Source organism: Miniopterus natalensis, chromosome 7 (genome assembly GCF_054644295.1).
Source record: "Miniopterus natalensis isolate mMinNat1 chromosome 7, mMinNat1.hap1, whole genome shotgun sequence".
NCBI classification, from domain to species: domain Eukaryota; kingdom Metazoa; phylum Chordata; class Mammalia; order Chiroptera; family Miniopteridae; genus Miniopterus; species Miniopterus natalensis.
This window is the reverse complement of record NC_142087.1, coordinates 75,482,581-75,500,604: the sequence shown is the minus strand read 5'-3', so window position 1 is coordinate 75,500,604 and position 18,024 is coordinate 75,482,581. Positions and strand designations below refer to the sequence as shown.

Here is an 18,024-nt window from a genome sequence, read left to right as displayed (position 1 = left end):
AAATGATATACGAGATCAAGCTCACGGTGCCCCCTGCACAGACTCCTCCCCCAGAAAGGGCCCTGGTGACACCAAGGGGGCACGGCTAGGCAGACGGAGAGGCCCCAGTCTCTGCACTCTCCCTTGAACACCAAGCTGTGGAGTCCACCACACACGCCTTTCTCCCCTTAGTCCTTGAACCTTTATTCTGCGCTGGAGAATATCTAAACGGCGGGACCTCAAATAATAAAAACTTTTATTTTTTAATTGATTATAGTAAAAAAGCACATGACTTGAAATGTATCATATGGGCCACTTTTATGGGTACAGCAGTAGTGCTAAGTACATTCCCATCACTGTGCCACAGATTTCCAGAACGTTTTCATCTTGCAAAACTGAAATTCTGTATCCATTGAACAACTCCCCATCTCCCCCACCCCCCACCCCCAGCAACCTCCATTCAGCCTTTTGTTTTTATGGTTTTGACCACTGCAGATACCTCATAGAAATACCTCTGACACTTGCCACAGAGCAAGTCTGCTAACCTCTGCCTCAGTTTCTTTATCTTTAAAGGAGTGATAGCAATAGTGCTCACCTCATAATGTTGGGTGGGAATTAAATGAGGCCATATTTAGAAAGCTGTTAGAACAATGACTGGTCCGCAGGTAGTGCTGTATAAAAAATTGCTTTTGTTTTGGTGGTTGAGATGTATTTATTTTCATGTATATTAGGGAAAAATTAGTCCAACAAATCTATAACTTAAGTAGTATTATTTCTAAAAATGAGACTGAAGTATGTTTTTAATTTTAAAAAGTTGATTTAGAGAATGTTACACTTTTTAAGTACAAGATTACATAATGACCTGCTTTTTAAAAAGGGATCTAGCGCCCCCTCCTGGTAGCGGAACGCAGCTGTCAGGCTGATTCTGTATTTCCCAAGCAGAAAGTCAGAAAGGCTGATGATGTCAGCTCCCCCAGAAACTGAAGGCAGGATGCTCCCAGGGCCAGCCGGAGAAATGTGGCCTTGCAGTGTTGAGCTAGCTTACCATGAGCTCACTCACATGCTGCTGTTTTTCAACGTTAACGAGGGCTCAAATGTGGCCTGGGTTGAAAGGTGACCCAGACTCAGCCAGCCACCCTGCACCCTCTCCAGGACCCCTCCCTGGTTTCCCAGTATGGCACTGCCCTGGACAGCCTGATATTTTCCCAGGAATGTCTGCAGGCTTGAGGAAGCCCAGGGGAAAGCCCACCAGGAGGTCTTCAGTGGGGGTCTAGGGCCACCCTGACCCCCCTCCAACCAAGACACACCAGAAGGAAGGGCTCACCTTACTGCTCTCTGCACATCATGACATTTCGTCCTTGGTGGGCTCACTGTGCCCCGTCCTACCCCGGCCCTACATCCTCTGACCCTGACCTTATTCTGTCCCTGCCTCCCCCCTCCCCCAAACCCAGCCACACCGGCCTCTGGCCTCAAATACACTGAGCTCATTCCCACCTGAGAGCCTTCACCCTCACTGGTCCCTCCACCTAGATTTGCACATGGTTCATCCACCTGGTGCCATCTCCTCCTGATGGTCCTGCTAACATTGGTCCCAAGCCGGCTGGCCCCTGACTCTCCATGCCCCTATCCTGTTTGATTCCCTTCATGACATTCTTAATAGTGCAATTAATATCTTTCTTCTTACCTGTTTATCATCTTTTTTTTTCCCACCAACTGTGAGTTCCAAGGAAACAGGTGCCTGTCGATTTAGCTCACTCAGCATCTCCAGCCCCTTTTCAGTGTTCAATAAATATCGGTTGAATGAATGAATGTGAACATCATCACCACTTGACACACAAAGAAACTCAGAGAAGCGGAGTGCCTTTCCAGACAGATAGAAGTGTCCCTGAAGGTCATGCCTTTGACCTACACTGCCCAGGCCTGGCAGGGCCACACCCCAAATGGTTCAGGCATCCCCGGTGAAATTGCCTTTTACTTTTGGTTGGGGGGGAGGTCGTCTATGACTCTGGTGACATCACATGGGGGAGATTTAGTCATCAAGTTGGCTCATGGGCCAGCTCCATGGTGCAATCCCTTGGCCCATGACTCACCCCCACTGACATTTTCAAAGAATGTGTAGACACAGTATCAATGGAACTTTTCACTCACAAGGAAGAGTAATAGGTTACTCACTCCCTCAGCCACTAAACTGGCAAGTGAACTGCCTCTGAGAGCTCTGGACAAAAGGGGACCCTTATGCATACCCAAAACACAGACGCATCATGCAGGATTTTTTAAAAAGGGTCATCAACAATTCCAGACCCTCATTCAGACCATAAGATGGTTGCCAGAGTGATTCAACCAATCATCTGAAAAATATTTATTGAGCATCTACTGTGTTCTAGGTACTAGGATACAGTAGGAAACAACACAGACCCAAGTCCCCGCCCTCCTGGAGCGGATGTTCCAGTGACGGAGGCAGACAGCAAACAAACCAACAAGGAAAACAGTATGTCAGAAGGTGGCACACCATAGAGAAAACAAGCAAGGAAGCCTGAGCGGACAGGCAATTTTAAATGGCATTTTTAAATTTTAAATTATTTCAATTAAGTCATTAGGAAAGGCCTTCCTGAGGAAGTGACATTTGGGCAAAGCAGAAGGAATAGCCTATGCAAAGGTCCTGAGGCGCATGCCTGGCATGTTGGAGGCTCAGTAGCGAGGCAGTGTAGCTGGGGCAGAGTGAGCAGGAGAGAGCATAGGAGACCAGGTGTAGAAGTCAGAGAGCAGATGGCAGTTCCCTGGTCAATTTGGTTGTTACCCTGAATGAGATGGGAACCAGGGGAGGGTTTTGAGCATGGGTGTGATAGAACACCACCTAAGTGTTAACAGATTTAGCCTGGCTGCTTTAGCTGGGCCAGGTAGGAGCAGGGAGAGCAGGATATGATGGTTAATTCTAGAAGCAGGGTGCTTGGGCCAGAGGAGGTGGTGAGAAATGGGCAGATTCCAGTTGTATTTTGAAGGTAGAGCCAACGGGGTTTGATGACAGGTGGGATGTGGGAATAGAGGTGGCAACGATGATTCCAAGGTTTGTGGCCTCAGCACCAGGAGGGATGGTGGTGACTCTTTAAGAGCCAAGGACTACCAGAGGAAGGGCGGGTTTGGGAAGGAGGGGTTGGAGGAAAATCAGTGTCACAAAGCAAACTTTTTAAAAATATATATATCTTTATTGATTTCAGAGAAGAAGGGAGAGGGAAAGAGAGAGAGAGAGAAACATCAATGATGAGAGTCATTGATCGAGCCCACAACCCGGGCATGTGCCCTGACTGGGAATCGAACCACGATCGCCTGGATCCCAGGTCGACGCTCAACCGCTGAGCCACGCCCGGCCGGGCACAAAGCAAACTTTTTTGGGCTCATATAGATCAAGATGATCCCAAAACGATCTCTTTTGGGGGGGAAAAAACCAAACTCGGTCCAGGGCCAGGGGACATTGCTCACACTATTGGCAAGCAGCAGAGAAAACGGTCCAATGGGTGTGCGAAACTCCTGCTGGAGTGAGGTGAGAGGTGAAACAGGCTGAGAGCTGGGCACGGAAGCCTCCTGCTCGAGGAAGACACGCGGAGCCCCCTCCCCCACACGGCACCCAGGACCCACGCTCAAGCCCCGTGGAGTCATCGGCTCCCCCCCCGCCCCCCCCGGGACTCAGCCACAAAACCACAAAGGAGGCGCCTTCTAACCTGCGCCAGCTTCTAATGAAGGCCCAGCTCCCCGGGGAGGGTCGCAGTGACCAGGGAAGTGGGAACAAAAAGGACAAGGCCCCTTAAACAGCCCCAGAGTGTCTCGAAACCCAACAATCTTCTCTGTCCTAAGGGCAGCTGCCCTGATGGGGTGTCTCTCGCTTTGCCCCACACTGTGCCTCGAGGTGACCAGCAATCCTGTTAGCAGCGCCTACAGATGAACATATTAAGTTGCTCGGATTACCCCCTGCTCCTGGCGACTCCGGGCACAGTTTCTGGGCGGTTTTTAATAAAACAAGAGGGCCTGGTACCAGGGGAAGTGAGAATCGCAGCCACTGTCAACTGTCAGCTTTTCCCGACAGAGATCGGAATGAATGACAGTGGCAGATGTGGCCCCATGGACCCAGTGACATGGGACTGAGAAGCCTGGAGAAGACCTGGACGTTGTCGAGGATCCCAGGAGGCCTGTGGGTGCAGCAAATCCCAGTGACAAAGAAAGATGGGCTGCCCGGCCAACCTGGCTCAGTGGTTGAGTGTGGACTTATGAACCAGGAGGTCATGGTTCGATTCCCAGTCAGGGCACATGCCTGGGTTTCGGGTTCGATCCCCAGTGGGGGAGGGTACAGGAGGCAGCCGATCAATGGCTCTCTTGTCATTGATGGTTCTCTCTCTCCTTCTCCCTTCCCCTCTTTGAAATAAAAAAAGAAGAGGAGAGGGGAGGAGAGGGGAGGGGAGGGGAGGGGAGGGGAGGGGAGGGGAGGGGAGGGGAGGGGAGGGGAGGGGAGGGGAGGGGAGAGGGGAGGGGAGGGAAGAGGGGAGGGGAGGGAAGAGGGGAGGGAAGAGGGGAGGGGAGGGGAGGGGAGGGGAGGGGAGGGGAGGGGAGGGGAGGGGAGGGGAGGGGAGGGGAGGGGAGGGGAGGGGAGGGGAGGGGAGGGGAGGGGAGAGGAGAGGAGAGGAGAGAAGAGAAGAGAAGAGAAGAGAAGAGAAGAGAAGAGAAGAGAAGAGAAGAGAAGAGAAGAGAAGAGAAGAGAAGAAAGAAAAAAAAGAAAAGAAAAGAAAAGAAAAGAAAAGAAAAGAAAAGAAAAGAAAAGAAAAGAAAAGAAAAGAAAAGAAAAGAAAAGAAAAGAAAAGAAAAGAAAAGAAGGGCCACCTGGGAGTGTGAGGGTGAAAAGCGACAAAGTAAGCAGAGTCCGACTTTGGGGTCAGAAGTGGCTGGAACTGTATTTGGGTGGTGAGTATCTCTTGTTTCTACCTGCCCGGCATCTGTCTCCACTTCTGGCCACAGAAAGTGGATTTTTATTTGGAAAACTGCACTAGTATCGTTTTATTATATATTTTGGACGCTTTGACATCTTGGGGCCCTGCTGACTCTGGAGGGGCTGACCCTCTGAATTTGCCAGTTCAGGAGAGAGACCCAACAGCACACCCCTGTGCAAAGCAGCCAATCCGGAGCCCAGAGCCCCAAACTCCTCCTTTGGGAGACTCTCCTAAGCCAGGCCCTATCCACCTGCCCTAACCACCCAGGGGCCAGGTGCCAGGCTAGGGTCAACCGCAGGCTCCAGAGCCTCTGAGATCATTTAAGGGAGCCAGTCCTCAACGTGCTTACCCCAGCTCCCTGCTCCTTCCCAAGGAAAACGCAATGAAGGATCTCGTCCATGGTCCATCACCACCACCCTCCCCCAGCCTCCTGACCAACCCCCCAGTTCCTCCCTATGGGACCTCCCCAAGGCATGCCCCCTCCTCTCGGGATCTGTGAGGGTAAAACCACCTTTCAATGGCAGTCATCTCCAGATCTGTCACCATTCCTGAAGAATAATAAAACCTGCATTTTAAAACCAGAACCACCTGTCCGTCACTTACAGCCCATGAGATGGGATGGAGTTGTACCCAGCCCAGTACCAGGGGCAGGCATGTGACCAGATCTGGCCAGTCAGAGTGTCCCATCCCTGCTTGTCCAATGACTCCACTTCTGAATAAGAAAGGCTTTCTTATATCCTCTGGGACAAACTGATATCCAGAGAGTCCTTGGAACTGAAAGTGAAAGGAAACTGAATTCCAAAGGGATTAAAGGCTGAGCTCAAATCCACTCGCCCTTGTGAGCTGTAAGATGGAAGCAACTGGGGTCCGTTTCATTACGGGAGTATATATAATCTCATTCCCGAACCCCCGATGACCCCTACTGTACAACAAAGCTGGCTAGAGTTGGAGATGGGAAGACAAGTAGGGAACTCACTTTCAGTGAGGGGTACTGACGGGGCTTTCTGTTGATTTAAAGAATGCGTTTTCCCAGCCCACTGCTGAGCCAGTCAGCCTAGAAAGACCCCCGAGGAGCACTGGCTGGTATTGGGGCTCAAGAAGGCAGGCCCAGAACTGGCCTGAAGGGCTGCTGCTCCCCCAAGGGGACAGGCCACCCCACTTGTCCATGGGCTTAACAGTTCTGCTTCAGGGTCAAAGGGCCCAAAGGTGGGAGGAGGTGGGGGGAGGACACCTATTTCCCACCCTTCCTGTTTCCTTGGTTGAGTGCTTCTCAACCTTGGCTGCAGGCAGGAGTCACCTGGGATCCCAGGGTCGCCAGATTTAGCAACGAAAAATACAAGACTCCCACTAACTTGGCCTTTCAGATAAATCACGTTTGTAATATAAGCATGTCCCGTGCAATCACGGGGGTATACTTGGGCTGAAAAATGTATTTGTTTTTCTGAAATACAAAGTCAACTGGGAGTCCTGTAGTTTCTCTGAAAACCCTGGAAGGGAGGAGCTTTAAAAAAAAATACCAGTGCCTGGCCCCTGGAACCCTGGCTTCTTCTGGGCTGGAATGCTGCCTGGGGGCAGGGCTTTTCCAAGTTCCCCGGGGGATTTCCTCTGCGGCCACGGTAGAGGCCACTGCACTGGGGTGACCGCCCTGGCTTCTCTGACCCTCCCTCACCCTCATTCTCCAGGAAGGATGGCCGACTCATCCAGACGGTGAGCTGGGGACAGGGAACTGGGATATAAACTGTGGCCCCTTCCTGTCTCCTCTTTTTCAGATTGGGGGGGTACTCTGCTGAGCAGCAGGCTGGGCCCTGCTGGCTGGGGCAGTAAGTGTGTGGGGGTGGGGGGCAGCAGGTAGCAAGATTGGCCACATCTAAGCACAGCCCCCCAGGAGCTTTCTTAGTTATTAAGGTGGAATTTTCACCCTTGTCTACCTAAACCCTGTGTCTCTTCCTCACTTGGTTTTGAACCTCCACAGAGAACGAAAGGATGTTAAGAATTGACCCCCTAAAACTCCAACATCTCTCACCTCCTTTCCTCCTCCCGGACTTGGCCAATCCATAGTCATTCTTCGTGTCTCAGCTCCAAGGGACTTTCCTCCAAGGAGCCCTCCCCAGACCAAGGCACATCCCCTGGCTGGGTGTTTTCATAAAATCCCTGGGTGTTATTTTTCTTTCTGGGCCATATCAAAATTGTCACTGACTGAAGCAGGACGTCTCAGCCTGGACACAACTGAAAATTGAGGATAAATCTTTGTTGTGAGCCTGTCCTGTGCATTGTAGGACGTTAAGCAGCATCCCTGGTCTCTGTCCACTAGAAGCCAGCAACCCGCTGCCCTGCCCATCCCCGGCTGTGACAACCAAAGTGTCTCCAGACATCGCAGAATATCCCACACACTGTCGTCGTGTTCAGGGCCAGTGCAGTCACACAGGGCCCTGCGCCTTTTCGTGCTCAGCTGTCTCCATGGTGAAATTCTAAGTGGTGTTTGAACAAGGGGCTGGCAAATTATGTAGCTGATTCTGTGGTGCTCATCTCGGTTGTTTTAATGCTTCATTCCCACTACAACATGGGCTTTGGGGCCAAGAGAGTGCCTACCTTACTGCTGTACCCCCAGTGATGGCAGAGAAGGTGCCCCAAAAAGCTCTGAACACAAGGAGCAAGGGGGGGACTGAAGGAGCCCTGCGGCCACCCCGGGCTGAGAGCAGAAGGGAAGTAAAACCTGGCCGACCTGTAAGCTGCTCTGTTTCATTGCCTGCCTTCCCGAGGCTGCTGGAACATTCTTCCCAACTCCTCAGGCATGTCGAGGGCGAGTGTTCCCCGCGTGGGCTGTGTGTCTTTCACGTGGCCCTCCACGTGCCGTGTCAGCTGGGCTGAGCCGTAATCCCCAGATGTGAGAAGATAAGGCCCCGGGGGAGTCTTAACGCTGAATTTCTGAGCTCTGCCCGTGCAAGGCAGGCCTTCTCTTTGCATTAATTCTGGCCAATTTAGTTCGTGCTCCCATCCAAAAATCCGAGCCAGCCAGGCTGCAGGTCTTGCGGCCAGATGAGCTGAGGAGAGCAGGCCTGAGCGAGGCAAGTGTGACAAGCACTGGAAAAAGGCTGTTTATGGTAAACCCACTTAAAATGGGGACCCAAATTTCAGAGTAAGTAGTGGAGAGGGGAAAAGTTTGATTGGGGCTTTATTTGAAAAATGAAAGTAAAATTTATTGAATAAGTCTAGTTATGCTCATAGCAGCTTTTTCATAATAGCCCCAAACGGGAAACAACCCAGATGAACAACTGAAATAAAATACAGTCCATTCTCCCACCGTGGACAAAACTATTGACACACCAACAGCTTGGATGGACCTCATATCGGTTTCCTAGGACTGCTATCACAAATGACCACGAATGCAGTGGCTTAAAAATGCAGAAATTCATTCTCATAGTTCTGGAGGCCAGAAATCCGATACAAGGTGTCAGCAGGGTTGGTTCCTCCGAAGGCGACGGCGATTCCAGGCCCCTCTCCCAGCTCCTGGGGGCTGCCGGCAGTGCTCTGCCTCCATCCTCACACGGCCTTCCCCGCTGTGTTCTGTATCTCTAATCTCCCTCTCTTTTGTCTTATAAGAACTCCAGTCCTAGGCTCTAGGGCCCCAGCATACCCAGGATAATCTCACCCCGAGAATCAACTTAGTTTCATCTGCAAGGACCCCGTTTTCATAGGTACATGCACGAGTCCTGAGGGTTAAGACTTAGACATATCTTTTTGGGAAACACTATTCAGCACACTCTAGACCTCAAGAGAATTATTCTGAGGGAAAAATTGCCCACTGCTAAAGGTTGCATACTGTATAATTCTGTTTATATAAGGGTCTTGAAATAACAGAATTATTAGTGGTTGCCAGAGGTTAGGGGTGGGGGGTTGGCTACACAAGGGTAGCTGGAGTGAGCCTTGCAGTAATGGATAAGTCTGTATCTTGATGGTGGTTATATGAATTTATCCCTGATATAATTGCACAGAGCTAAGTGTGTGCGTGTGCGCACACACACACACACACACACACACAGATGCATGCATGTTTAACTGGTGAAATCTAAACAAACTCTGTGGGTTGTATTAACATCATTTCCCTAGTTTTGATATTGTAGCACAGTTATGCACAATGGGAACCTGGGAAACTGGGAGAGGGAGCGTGGACTCCCTGTACATTTTTTGCAACTCCCTTATTCCAAATAATTTTTTAGATAATTGTATTTAATGTAAGTGAGGTTATTACAAACTATGGCCTCGTTCTTAGAACAAAAAATAGATCAAGGCAATTTTTTCTTTTGGTAGTTTTCAACAAAAACCATTCCATAGCCCAAAAGCATCCACTTTGCTTCTGTAGCCCAAACAGGGAGAGGGGCATCTCTGAATATTTGATTTGTGGAATATAACTTCTGGACATTTCTGAAAAGTGCATGAAGGTTCTTTGATTTTTCTAAAGGCCTCTCAGTGAAGTCTAAAGACGCCATTCTGCTAAAGAAGAGCCCCTGGGAGCATCCCCCATGCGGATGTTCTCCTCATTGCTGTCTGCCAAGTCCCCATGGGGTGAGTCTGGGGGTTCAGCATCATGTGTATTGGCCTTGTGAAGTCCCGCATCTCTTGTGAGTTTGCAGATTTGATTTGTTGGATGACTGTCATTGGTCAGTCCCTTGCTGTCAGATGTCCCTGGCATCCAACCAAGCACATATGCCGGCCTGGAGCAGTGAGGGGCCCGAGGGGCATTTCTGCCTGGCCACTTACTTCATTACTGAAGAGCTGAGTGTCAGGACAACTTCTGCCTCCCTATGCAACCTTGTGGCCTGGGGCCCAGCCTTGGGGGGAGGAGCCCCAACAGAAGACTCTTCTGTGTTTTTTCTAAGGGCCCAGGAATAAAATTCCAGAGAGAAAGTTCCAATACCTGGCAAGCAGAAGAAACTAGAGTATTTATGGAGGGCACAAAATGTAGTTCAGTCCATTCAGATAAAAACATCTAGGTACTAAAATAATATTCTGTTTCTCCTTTGAAAAAAGTAAGTCAAAACAAAAACAAGAAGAAATGAAATCCCAAACTCTCATGCCAGTCTTTCTCTGTATGGTTCAGCTGCCAGGGGCATTTGTCTAGACACTTTCTGGGGGCCTACCAAGTGTCAGGTCCTAGCAGAGAGCTGAGTGAGAGAATGGGATCCCTGGGACAAGAATCTGAGTACTAGTTGTTGGTTTGGGTGGAGATCCTAGGAAGCTCTGGACGGGGAAAGGAAGAGTGAGACCAGGGAGGGGGAAGAACAGGGTATTAGCGGGCAGGTTGTCACTGTGGGCAGCAGCAGCTCAGTCCCACTGGGGACCTTTGGGAGACTGAAGAATGAACCTCAGCCCTGTCTCAATATAGGTGACCAAAGATGTGATTTATTTATCCACCAACTCCCATCAGTCACTTGTGGGAGCTGCATACCTGTCCAGCTCTGCACATGAGCACAGCTTGAGGATCATGGTTTTCATTTACCCTTAGAATGAGATCCAGGTTCCTTGCCATGGCCCACTGTGCCTTCTCCCCCTCATTCACTCTGCTCCGACTTACTTGGCTCCTCTTGGCTCTTCCAACCTAGGATGCTCTTTCCAGCCCCAGGGCCTTTGCACCTGCTGTTCCCATAGCCTGGAATGCTCTTCCCCCAATTCATCGTGATTCCTGCCATCTCCCCTTTCAGGCCTCTTATCAGAGGTCTTTTCTGGCCACCACCCCAGCCATTATTCCTTTTCAAAGAATCACACTTTGTGATTGTATATTTGATGATTTGTCATCTCTCTCTTCCACTAGAATGTGAGTTTGTGTGGACAGGACCCAAGTCTGTCTTGTTCACAGCTGTGTTCCGGGCACTACTACCTGCCCAGTCCTAATGCCCATTAAAGATTTCTTGAATGAATCAGTTGCGTTCCTCCGACATGACCTCAGTGACCTCCCTCTTGACATCCTCTATGTATAAGCACTCAGGTGTGTGTCTTTGTGCTGGGTCAGTGTTACAGGCCTACACACATGGACAGATATGGGTAAAATATGTAGCAGCTGCTAATTCATTAAATGGTCCTAAGAACCTGTCTATAAAACTCTTAATTAAATGCTCCAAAGAGTCTTTCTACGTAACTCTTTGGAAGAGGGAGCAAAACTAAAGCAAACATCAGGGGGTGGGGGATGGGGTGGGGCGGGGAAAATGTGACCATGTGAAAGAGAATAGGGTACCATCCATCAAGCAGTTCTTGTCTATTATTAGCAAACTATTTTGTGACCCAACAGATTAATTTTTAAGGTGATCAAATTCAACAGACATTTTTCTTTTTACTGTTTTCTTTTTCTTTGAATTTCAGATGCACATAATTGGATTAACCATAATGGTTTGTGACATATTTTCATTATTGGCCGAGCATGATCTGCTCTACCTATTTAGTGAGTTATTTTTTTAAATAAATTTTTAAATTTATTGTAAAGAGAGAGAGGGAGAGAGAGACATCAATTGTTGTTCCACTTGTTCATGCATTCATTGGTTGTTTCTTGTACATGCCCTGACCAGGGATCAAACCCTGAACCTTGGTGTATTGGGACGCTCTAACCAACTGAGCTACCTGGACAGGGTCGTGAGTTATTTTTAGTAATGTAATATTAGCCACAAATTCACCACCAAACTCAGCACCATCAGATGGGAGTGACGACGTACATCTAAACCACATGGTTCCCAGTTCCCATTCCCTCCCTCCTCTCATCCAAGGTCATTGTATCCTGAGTCCTGTGCACAACTTTCCTTTTTATATCATTTTATCATGTGAAAGTTTCTAATACCAAAACTTCAAAATAACCTGGGACTTTGAAAAGTGGTAAGTGTTAAAGCCATCTGGCCTTCAGAAATTCAACCAAGGAAAACCAGCATCCATGATATAGTTGTTTTCAAATCAGGAAATTCAGGTGTGAAATTGTATCATAAATATGTACACAGAGAATCTTAAATAAAACAGTATATGCAACTCATTCATTGGGAATAAAGAATGTGTGTCAGAAATATCTGCACTTAGCTAATGACCTAGGTGTCCCAAGTGCCCTGCCTCCAACCATCTGCTCTGAAAAAAAGACCAAAAGCCACACTGAAGTGAGCCTGGCCCCATCCGGAGCCCATCAAAAATGGACCGACAGGATACAGGCCTCATTACAGTAGCAATTCATTGTGCTCACAATGTCTCACCATGACTCCAAAGAAAAAGGTTTTCTGATGACCATGAGGACACATGAAATACTTGGGAACAGCTGAGAAATTCACTCAATCTACAATAGAACCATTTCTAAAATGCTATACAAGGACAAGAGAGCCTGACTTCATTAGGGACAGAAGGATTCCACTTTGAGAACAAGGCTCCCTCCCAACTAAGTTATTTCAGGGAAATCTATTGTTGGTGAGAACATATCAAAGGAGCCTATGAACAAAGATAGTTCCCCTGACCTGAGTTGTTGTAGGATTAAATGAAATAGTGTAGGTGGGAAAGGGCTCTGGAAATTACATGTATAAAGTTGTAAAATGAGCTATGAACACCTGGCAGGCAAGTCCCACAATCCCAATTATCTTGTATCCCCAGAACTTGGCAAATGCCTGGTACTTGGTAGATTTTCAATAAACGTCTTAAGAATGAATTCAAAATTCTCTTCCTAAGGAATACAGATTTTTCTCCCTAAGTGGTCTTTCTTAACCATATAAATCAATAACAATGAGAACATACAGCTCATAGAAAAACGAGCTAAAAATAAACAGTATTTTTTATTTGAAAAGACTTTTAAGATATGAAAAACTGCTCAAACTTACTTATGAAAACATAAATTAATTCAGAGACTTTAAAAAAACCATCAGGATGGCAAAAATCTAAAAGTATGAAAAGACTATGCTAAGTTGTTGGGAAACAGCCTTCCTTAGGCATGTTGTATGCATGAACATATCCCCTTGGACGGGCACTCTCAGACCTATTGCCCTTTTTTGATCCGCCTCCTGGGCAACCTTCCCAGTTACTAGCTGTGACTCCTTATGTTGAGACTTAATTTCTCTCTTTCCTTGACCAAAGTGGCTCATTATTAAATGAACATTACCTATGTGACACATGGGTGTCAGAGGGCTCCCAGGGGATTTTACTCTGGGGTTTCTCCCCTAGAGAGAAGTCTGCAAACCAAGTGCATCAAAGGACATTTCTATTGTATCTGAAATGTTGTACAAGCTCTTTCCATTCTGTGATCAGGGCATAGTTTTACAACAATGAAAACATGTAAAACAATTACAAAGTTTTCACTGAGAGCCAGTATACTCAGCATAGTGCTTATACTCAGCAAAAGCACCTGCTGGCTCTTCAGCCAGACCATCTGGGTTCAAATTCCAAATCACATAGTAAGTGCTCAATAAATGTTAATTGTTATTTTCCTTGGAATAAACATCAAATTCCTACTATGGTCTACAACCTACATGATATGTTCTCTCAAACCTCAGCTTGTTCTCCTCTTCCCAACTGTTCACCACCCAACTTGCCTCTTCAGTTTCATGATCATTCTACGTTTGCCTCAGGGTCTTTCCACTCTTTCTCCCAGTAGGAAATGTTCTCCCAGATCTTACCAGCTCCTCATCATTTAGGTTTTAGGTTTTAGTAGCAACCCTTCTCTGAAGAGGCTTCTCCTAATTAACCTATCCCAAACAGCTCCTCCTTCCCCACCCAGTACATCACAGTTTGATTTCTTTTATGGCACCTATCACTAATTTACTTGATTTGTCCCCCCCATTTAAATGTAAACTCCACAACAACAGGAAATCTCATGTTCGTCTTTATCTCAGAACTTAGAATGATGACTGGTACACTTAAGGCACTTGATGTTTGTTAAATGAAAAGGAAAAAAATTATCAAGTTCAAATCCTATCTAACTGTAAAAACCTAGCCACAATCCCCAAAGAAAACAGTTCAAAGACTAAAAAGACTTGGGTCTTATAAGTGGATACTTTCATATTCCTAACAGCCCATCTTTTGAAAAACTCTTTCACTAATTTGAGAAAATCCCAGATTAGGAGTTCTGCCTCCCTATTATAGACAACAGTAACTCAAATTCCCAGCGCTTTTGCAGCTTAGTATGTAGGTGTGTGACTAGGCTCTACCTACCAGACACTCATTAAGACTCAGAAAACAACAATACAGTATAAAGTCACTTTGCTTCCTGCCCCCTAGGCTGTGGATAGTGTTGGGCTCTTTGGGAGAGCAGTGGGGCCAGGTCAAGTGAGATCAGTGAGGCTCTGCTGGGAATTTCCTCTAGTACATGGGGCAGCAAAGCACAGACGGCGTTCTCAGGCCAGTTCTGTGCATGGTTTTGGGCATGGTTCCTAGAAGTATAACCTTGGGTCTGTCCCCACTGAAAGTCAGGTTTGCAGAAACTACCAAAACTGCCTAACTTTAAGACATTACTCTTTACAATACGAAACAGTTCCTACGTCTGTCCACTTGTTTCCTGATATGTATCAGAATCAGCTTCTGTCCTGGGAATAAGAAGTTAAGACACCGGCCAGCCATCTGTGTTCTCTCCACAGCTCAGTCATTTACTTGCACAACTCCTTGAAAGAGGCAGTTATAAGAAAACTGCTCCATCTTCATAACACAGAATGGCCTATTATATTTAAGCACATCTATTCAAAAAATGAGCTACAATATTTCAGTTAAAAACTGACTATCCCCATTTTGAATCTGTTAAGTACCATCCTTTTATAATAAAACAAGAGTCCATATCAGAGGTTCCAAACTGGTAAGTAAATCTGACATGCAGAGGTTTTGTCTGGCCCACAGTGCTTTTTAACTTTTTTAAAACATTTGTAGCCAGAGATACAAAGATTGCATATTTATATCTGTGATTTCTGATTACAGACAGGCCTGCATGCAAAGATCAGTTGGAGAGTAGAGGCCCCCTTTGACAAGGCATTTCCTTGTCAATGTGCCACTGATATACACTCACATACCAAATTTTCCCTTTTAATTTTGTTGTAGATGTTAGAAATTGGGCAGAGTGTCTGCCATTTCATGGAAATGTTTAAAAAACACCAACATTTTGCACTACAATAGAATGCTGGGATAAAACATTAAAGGGGAGAGAAGGGAGTTCTTTGGTGAGTGTCAGCTTTAGTCATGCAGGAGGGGGGATTCTGGGATCTGTTGCAAGCATGTGCAGGTGATTGACAATATTATACTTTATACCTGGAAACTGTTGGGAGAGTGGATTTTTTATGGTTTTTTTCCTACAATAAAAAAAATCAATGTAATTCATTACATGAACAGAAGAGAAAAAGTTAAGAAGCACATGATCTTAATAAATGCAGAAAAAGCATTTGATAAATTCAATCAAAATTCTTGGCAAACAATAAACAGAAGAAGTTTCTTTAATCTGATAAAAGGTATTTATCTACAGTAAGACAATAATAAGCAATACTCATCAAATCATCAAAGTTTTTCACCTGAGATTGAGGAGATAATGCTCACTATTCCAGTTTAATTCAATATCGTGTTTGGGTCCTGATCATACAGTGAAGCCAAAAATAAAAATAACAGATTAACCCTGGTGAGTAACTCAGTTGCTTGGAGCATTGTCCCGATACACCAAGGTTTGGGGTTCAATCCCTGGTCAGAGCACATACAAGATTCAACCACTAAATGCATAAAGTGCAATAACAAATGGATGTTTTTCTCTCTCTCTTCTTCTCTCTTAAAAAAAAATTTTAAAAAATAATAACATTAGATAGGAAAGGGCAGGAGGAGGGCAGAAGGTTGGAACTTGGAATTGAAGATTCCAAAGCAAGTCAAACCATAGTATAGAGTTTAGAAAATGTTAGGTATACAACTTAAGGTGGACCCTGAAGCTAAATTTAAGAAAAAGAAATCAGCAATTTATAAGAGAAACTGACATACTACAAAGGTAGCTTCCTTTATCTTGCTAACCTATACTTCACTTTGATATGAATTCAAAATATTTATAAAATGACCACTTTCCAAATAATTAAAACAATTTACATCTTAACATTTACTTCTGTAGGATATATTCTGTCATTTGAAGTAGAAATAAAACCCAAACAGTAAACTGATTTTAAGTATATAATCTGAGATCAATTTGGTAAAACCAAGTTTACAACAACTTAATTCCAGGCATTAAAAAAAAGACTATTTAGCAAGCTTTCTGAATGGGGGAGGTGGAAAAAAAACAGGACAGGAAAATCATCTGTAGATTAACACAAAATCCTGTCCCTTCCAATATATCTCGCATGTTCCAGACACCTTCCAAGTACTGAAAACACAAGGCAGTTCTCAGATACAGTATTATACTCCATTAACAATTATATCATTCAATAAGTTACCAGTAAAAAAAAAAAAAAAAACCCTTATAAAAAGTTCATGTATTCACAGATGCAGAATCCCAGTCTCTTTGTACTTTACCGAGAAAAATGCAAATAAATATATCGTTAAGATAATATGGCGATCCACATCTTTCTCAGGTCAGACTATGCCTATCAGCCACCTCAGTACTGTGGAAATGTTCCATCGATTTTGGCAGCCCAGGCCATAAGGCCCCCTACAACATCCTGAACTGTTAGCGAGTCTAACCCTTGGATTCCCGTCAAGGACTGCAGGATCTTCACGGCTTTCTGGGAGTCATTGCCCAGTTTGCAAATCACATAAATGGGGAGAGCTGCTCCTTCCTGTGCGCCTTGCTTCCCTTTCTGGATTGCTTCTCCTAAGAGTTTCAGGCTTTTCGCATCCCTCCGTTCCAACTGTTTCAAAGGGATGTGTAGGGCATGAGGCAAACGACAGATGTCCACTTCCACCTGAGGTCTGACGTCCAGCAACAGGTGGGGTGACCCAGAATCCATAAGTTGCTTATAGTCGGTGACAGAAACTCGCTCCTCTGGGCTCAGCAACTGCAGAGAGCGGCACTTATCGGTGGCTGAGGAGCCACAGAAGGCTTCATAGTCCTGCAGGTCAGTCACAGTGGGCCGCTCCCCACAAGCTGCACAGTCCAGCCTGCGGCTCCGCAGCTGAATACAGCGGAAATGTCCTCTGAGAGCGTCAAAGAGCAACAGGCTGCCACTGTAGGAGGGGCCCAGACCTGCAGCGATCTTCAACACTTCCAGCGCCTGCAGGCAGCCCACGACCCCAGTTACAACACCGAGCACCCCGCCATCCGCGCAGTTGGTCACCGTCTCAGCTGGAGGTGGTTGGGGGAATACGCAGCGATAGCAAGGCCCGCCCTCATAGTGGTAGACTGTGATTTGGCCCTCAAAGCGCAGGGCGCTGGCGGAGACGAGAGGCCGGCCGGCTAGCACACATGCGTCGTTAACAAGGTATCGAGTGGGCACGTTATCGGAGCAGTCAGCTACCACGTCATAACGGCGGACTAGGTCTAGAGCGGTGGCTGGCGTAAGAGCCTGAGCGTAAGGCACGCACTCCACAGCCGAATTCAGGCGGCGCAGCGAGGCGGCAGCCGAAAAGACCTTGGCCTGGCCGGCCAGTGCCTCGCCATGCAGCACTTGGCGGGCCAGGTTGCTCATTTCTACTACGTCGTAGTCCACAAGGCCAAGGCGGCCTACGCCGGCCGCTGCCAGGTACTGCGCCAGTGGGCAGCCGAGCCCGCCGCAGCCCACGATTAGCACGGACGCGGTCGCCAGGCGCAGCTGTCCGTGCACGCCGAGTTCAGGCAGCACGAGCTGCCGGCTGTAGCGCAGAATCTCATCTCGGGACAGGGCGGCCTTCGGCGGCAGGGGCGACACCGGAACCTGCCGCTCTGGCTCTTCCTCCGCCGAAAGAGCCTCCGCCAGTCTTTGCTTCAGGGAACTCAATTCCTTCTCACGCCGGGCAACTTCAGCCTGCAAGGCAAGAACCTCCTCCCTGGCAGCCATGGCGGCCCCTTCCGGAAGTTATCTTGAAAGGCATTTCCGTTTCCGGTTTACAGGTTCCTAGTGCCTGGAATAAACTAAAAAACTTTATGGAGCTTTGGAAAGGGTATAAATAGATATGTGTTTCCTGAAGCAACCTTCAGATT

At 47.0% G+C, this 18,024-nt stretch overlaps 1 protein-coding gene across 1 annotated transcript; it reads right to left on the bottom strand.

The window, feature by feature from the left end:
• Positions 1–16,356: 16,356 nt before the first annotated feature.
• Positions 16,357–17,881, bottom strand: MOCS3 (molybdenum cofactor synthesis 3). The gene has a single exon (XM_087818630.1). The coding sequence runs from the start codon at positions 17,879–17,881 to the stop codon at positions 16,505–16,507; it is 1,377 nt and encodes a 458-aa protein (XP_087674756.1). The 3' UTR covers positions 16,357–16,504.
• Between the last annotated feature and the right edge of the window lie 143 nt (positions 17,882–18,024).

Bases quoted from the DNA above. Each gene is read 5' to 3' on its own strand.
- MOCS3 (XM_087818630.1), bottom strand. From the start codon at position 17,881: ATGGCTGCCAGGGAGGAGGTTCTTGCCTTGCAGGCTGAAGTTGCCCGG.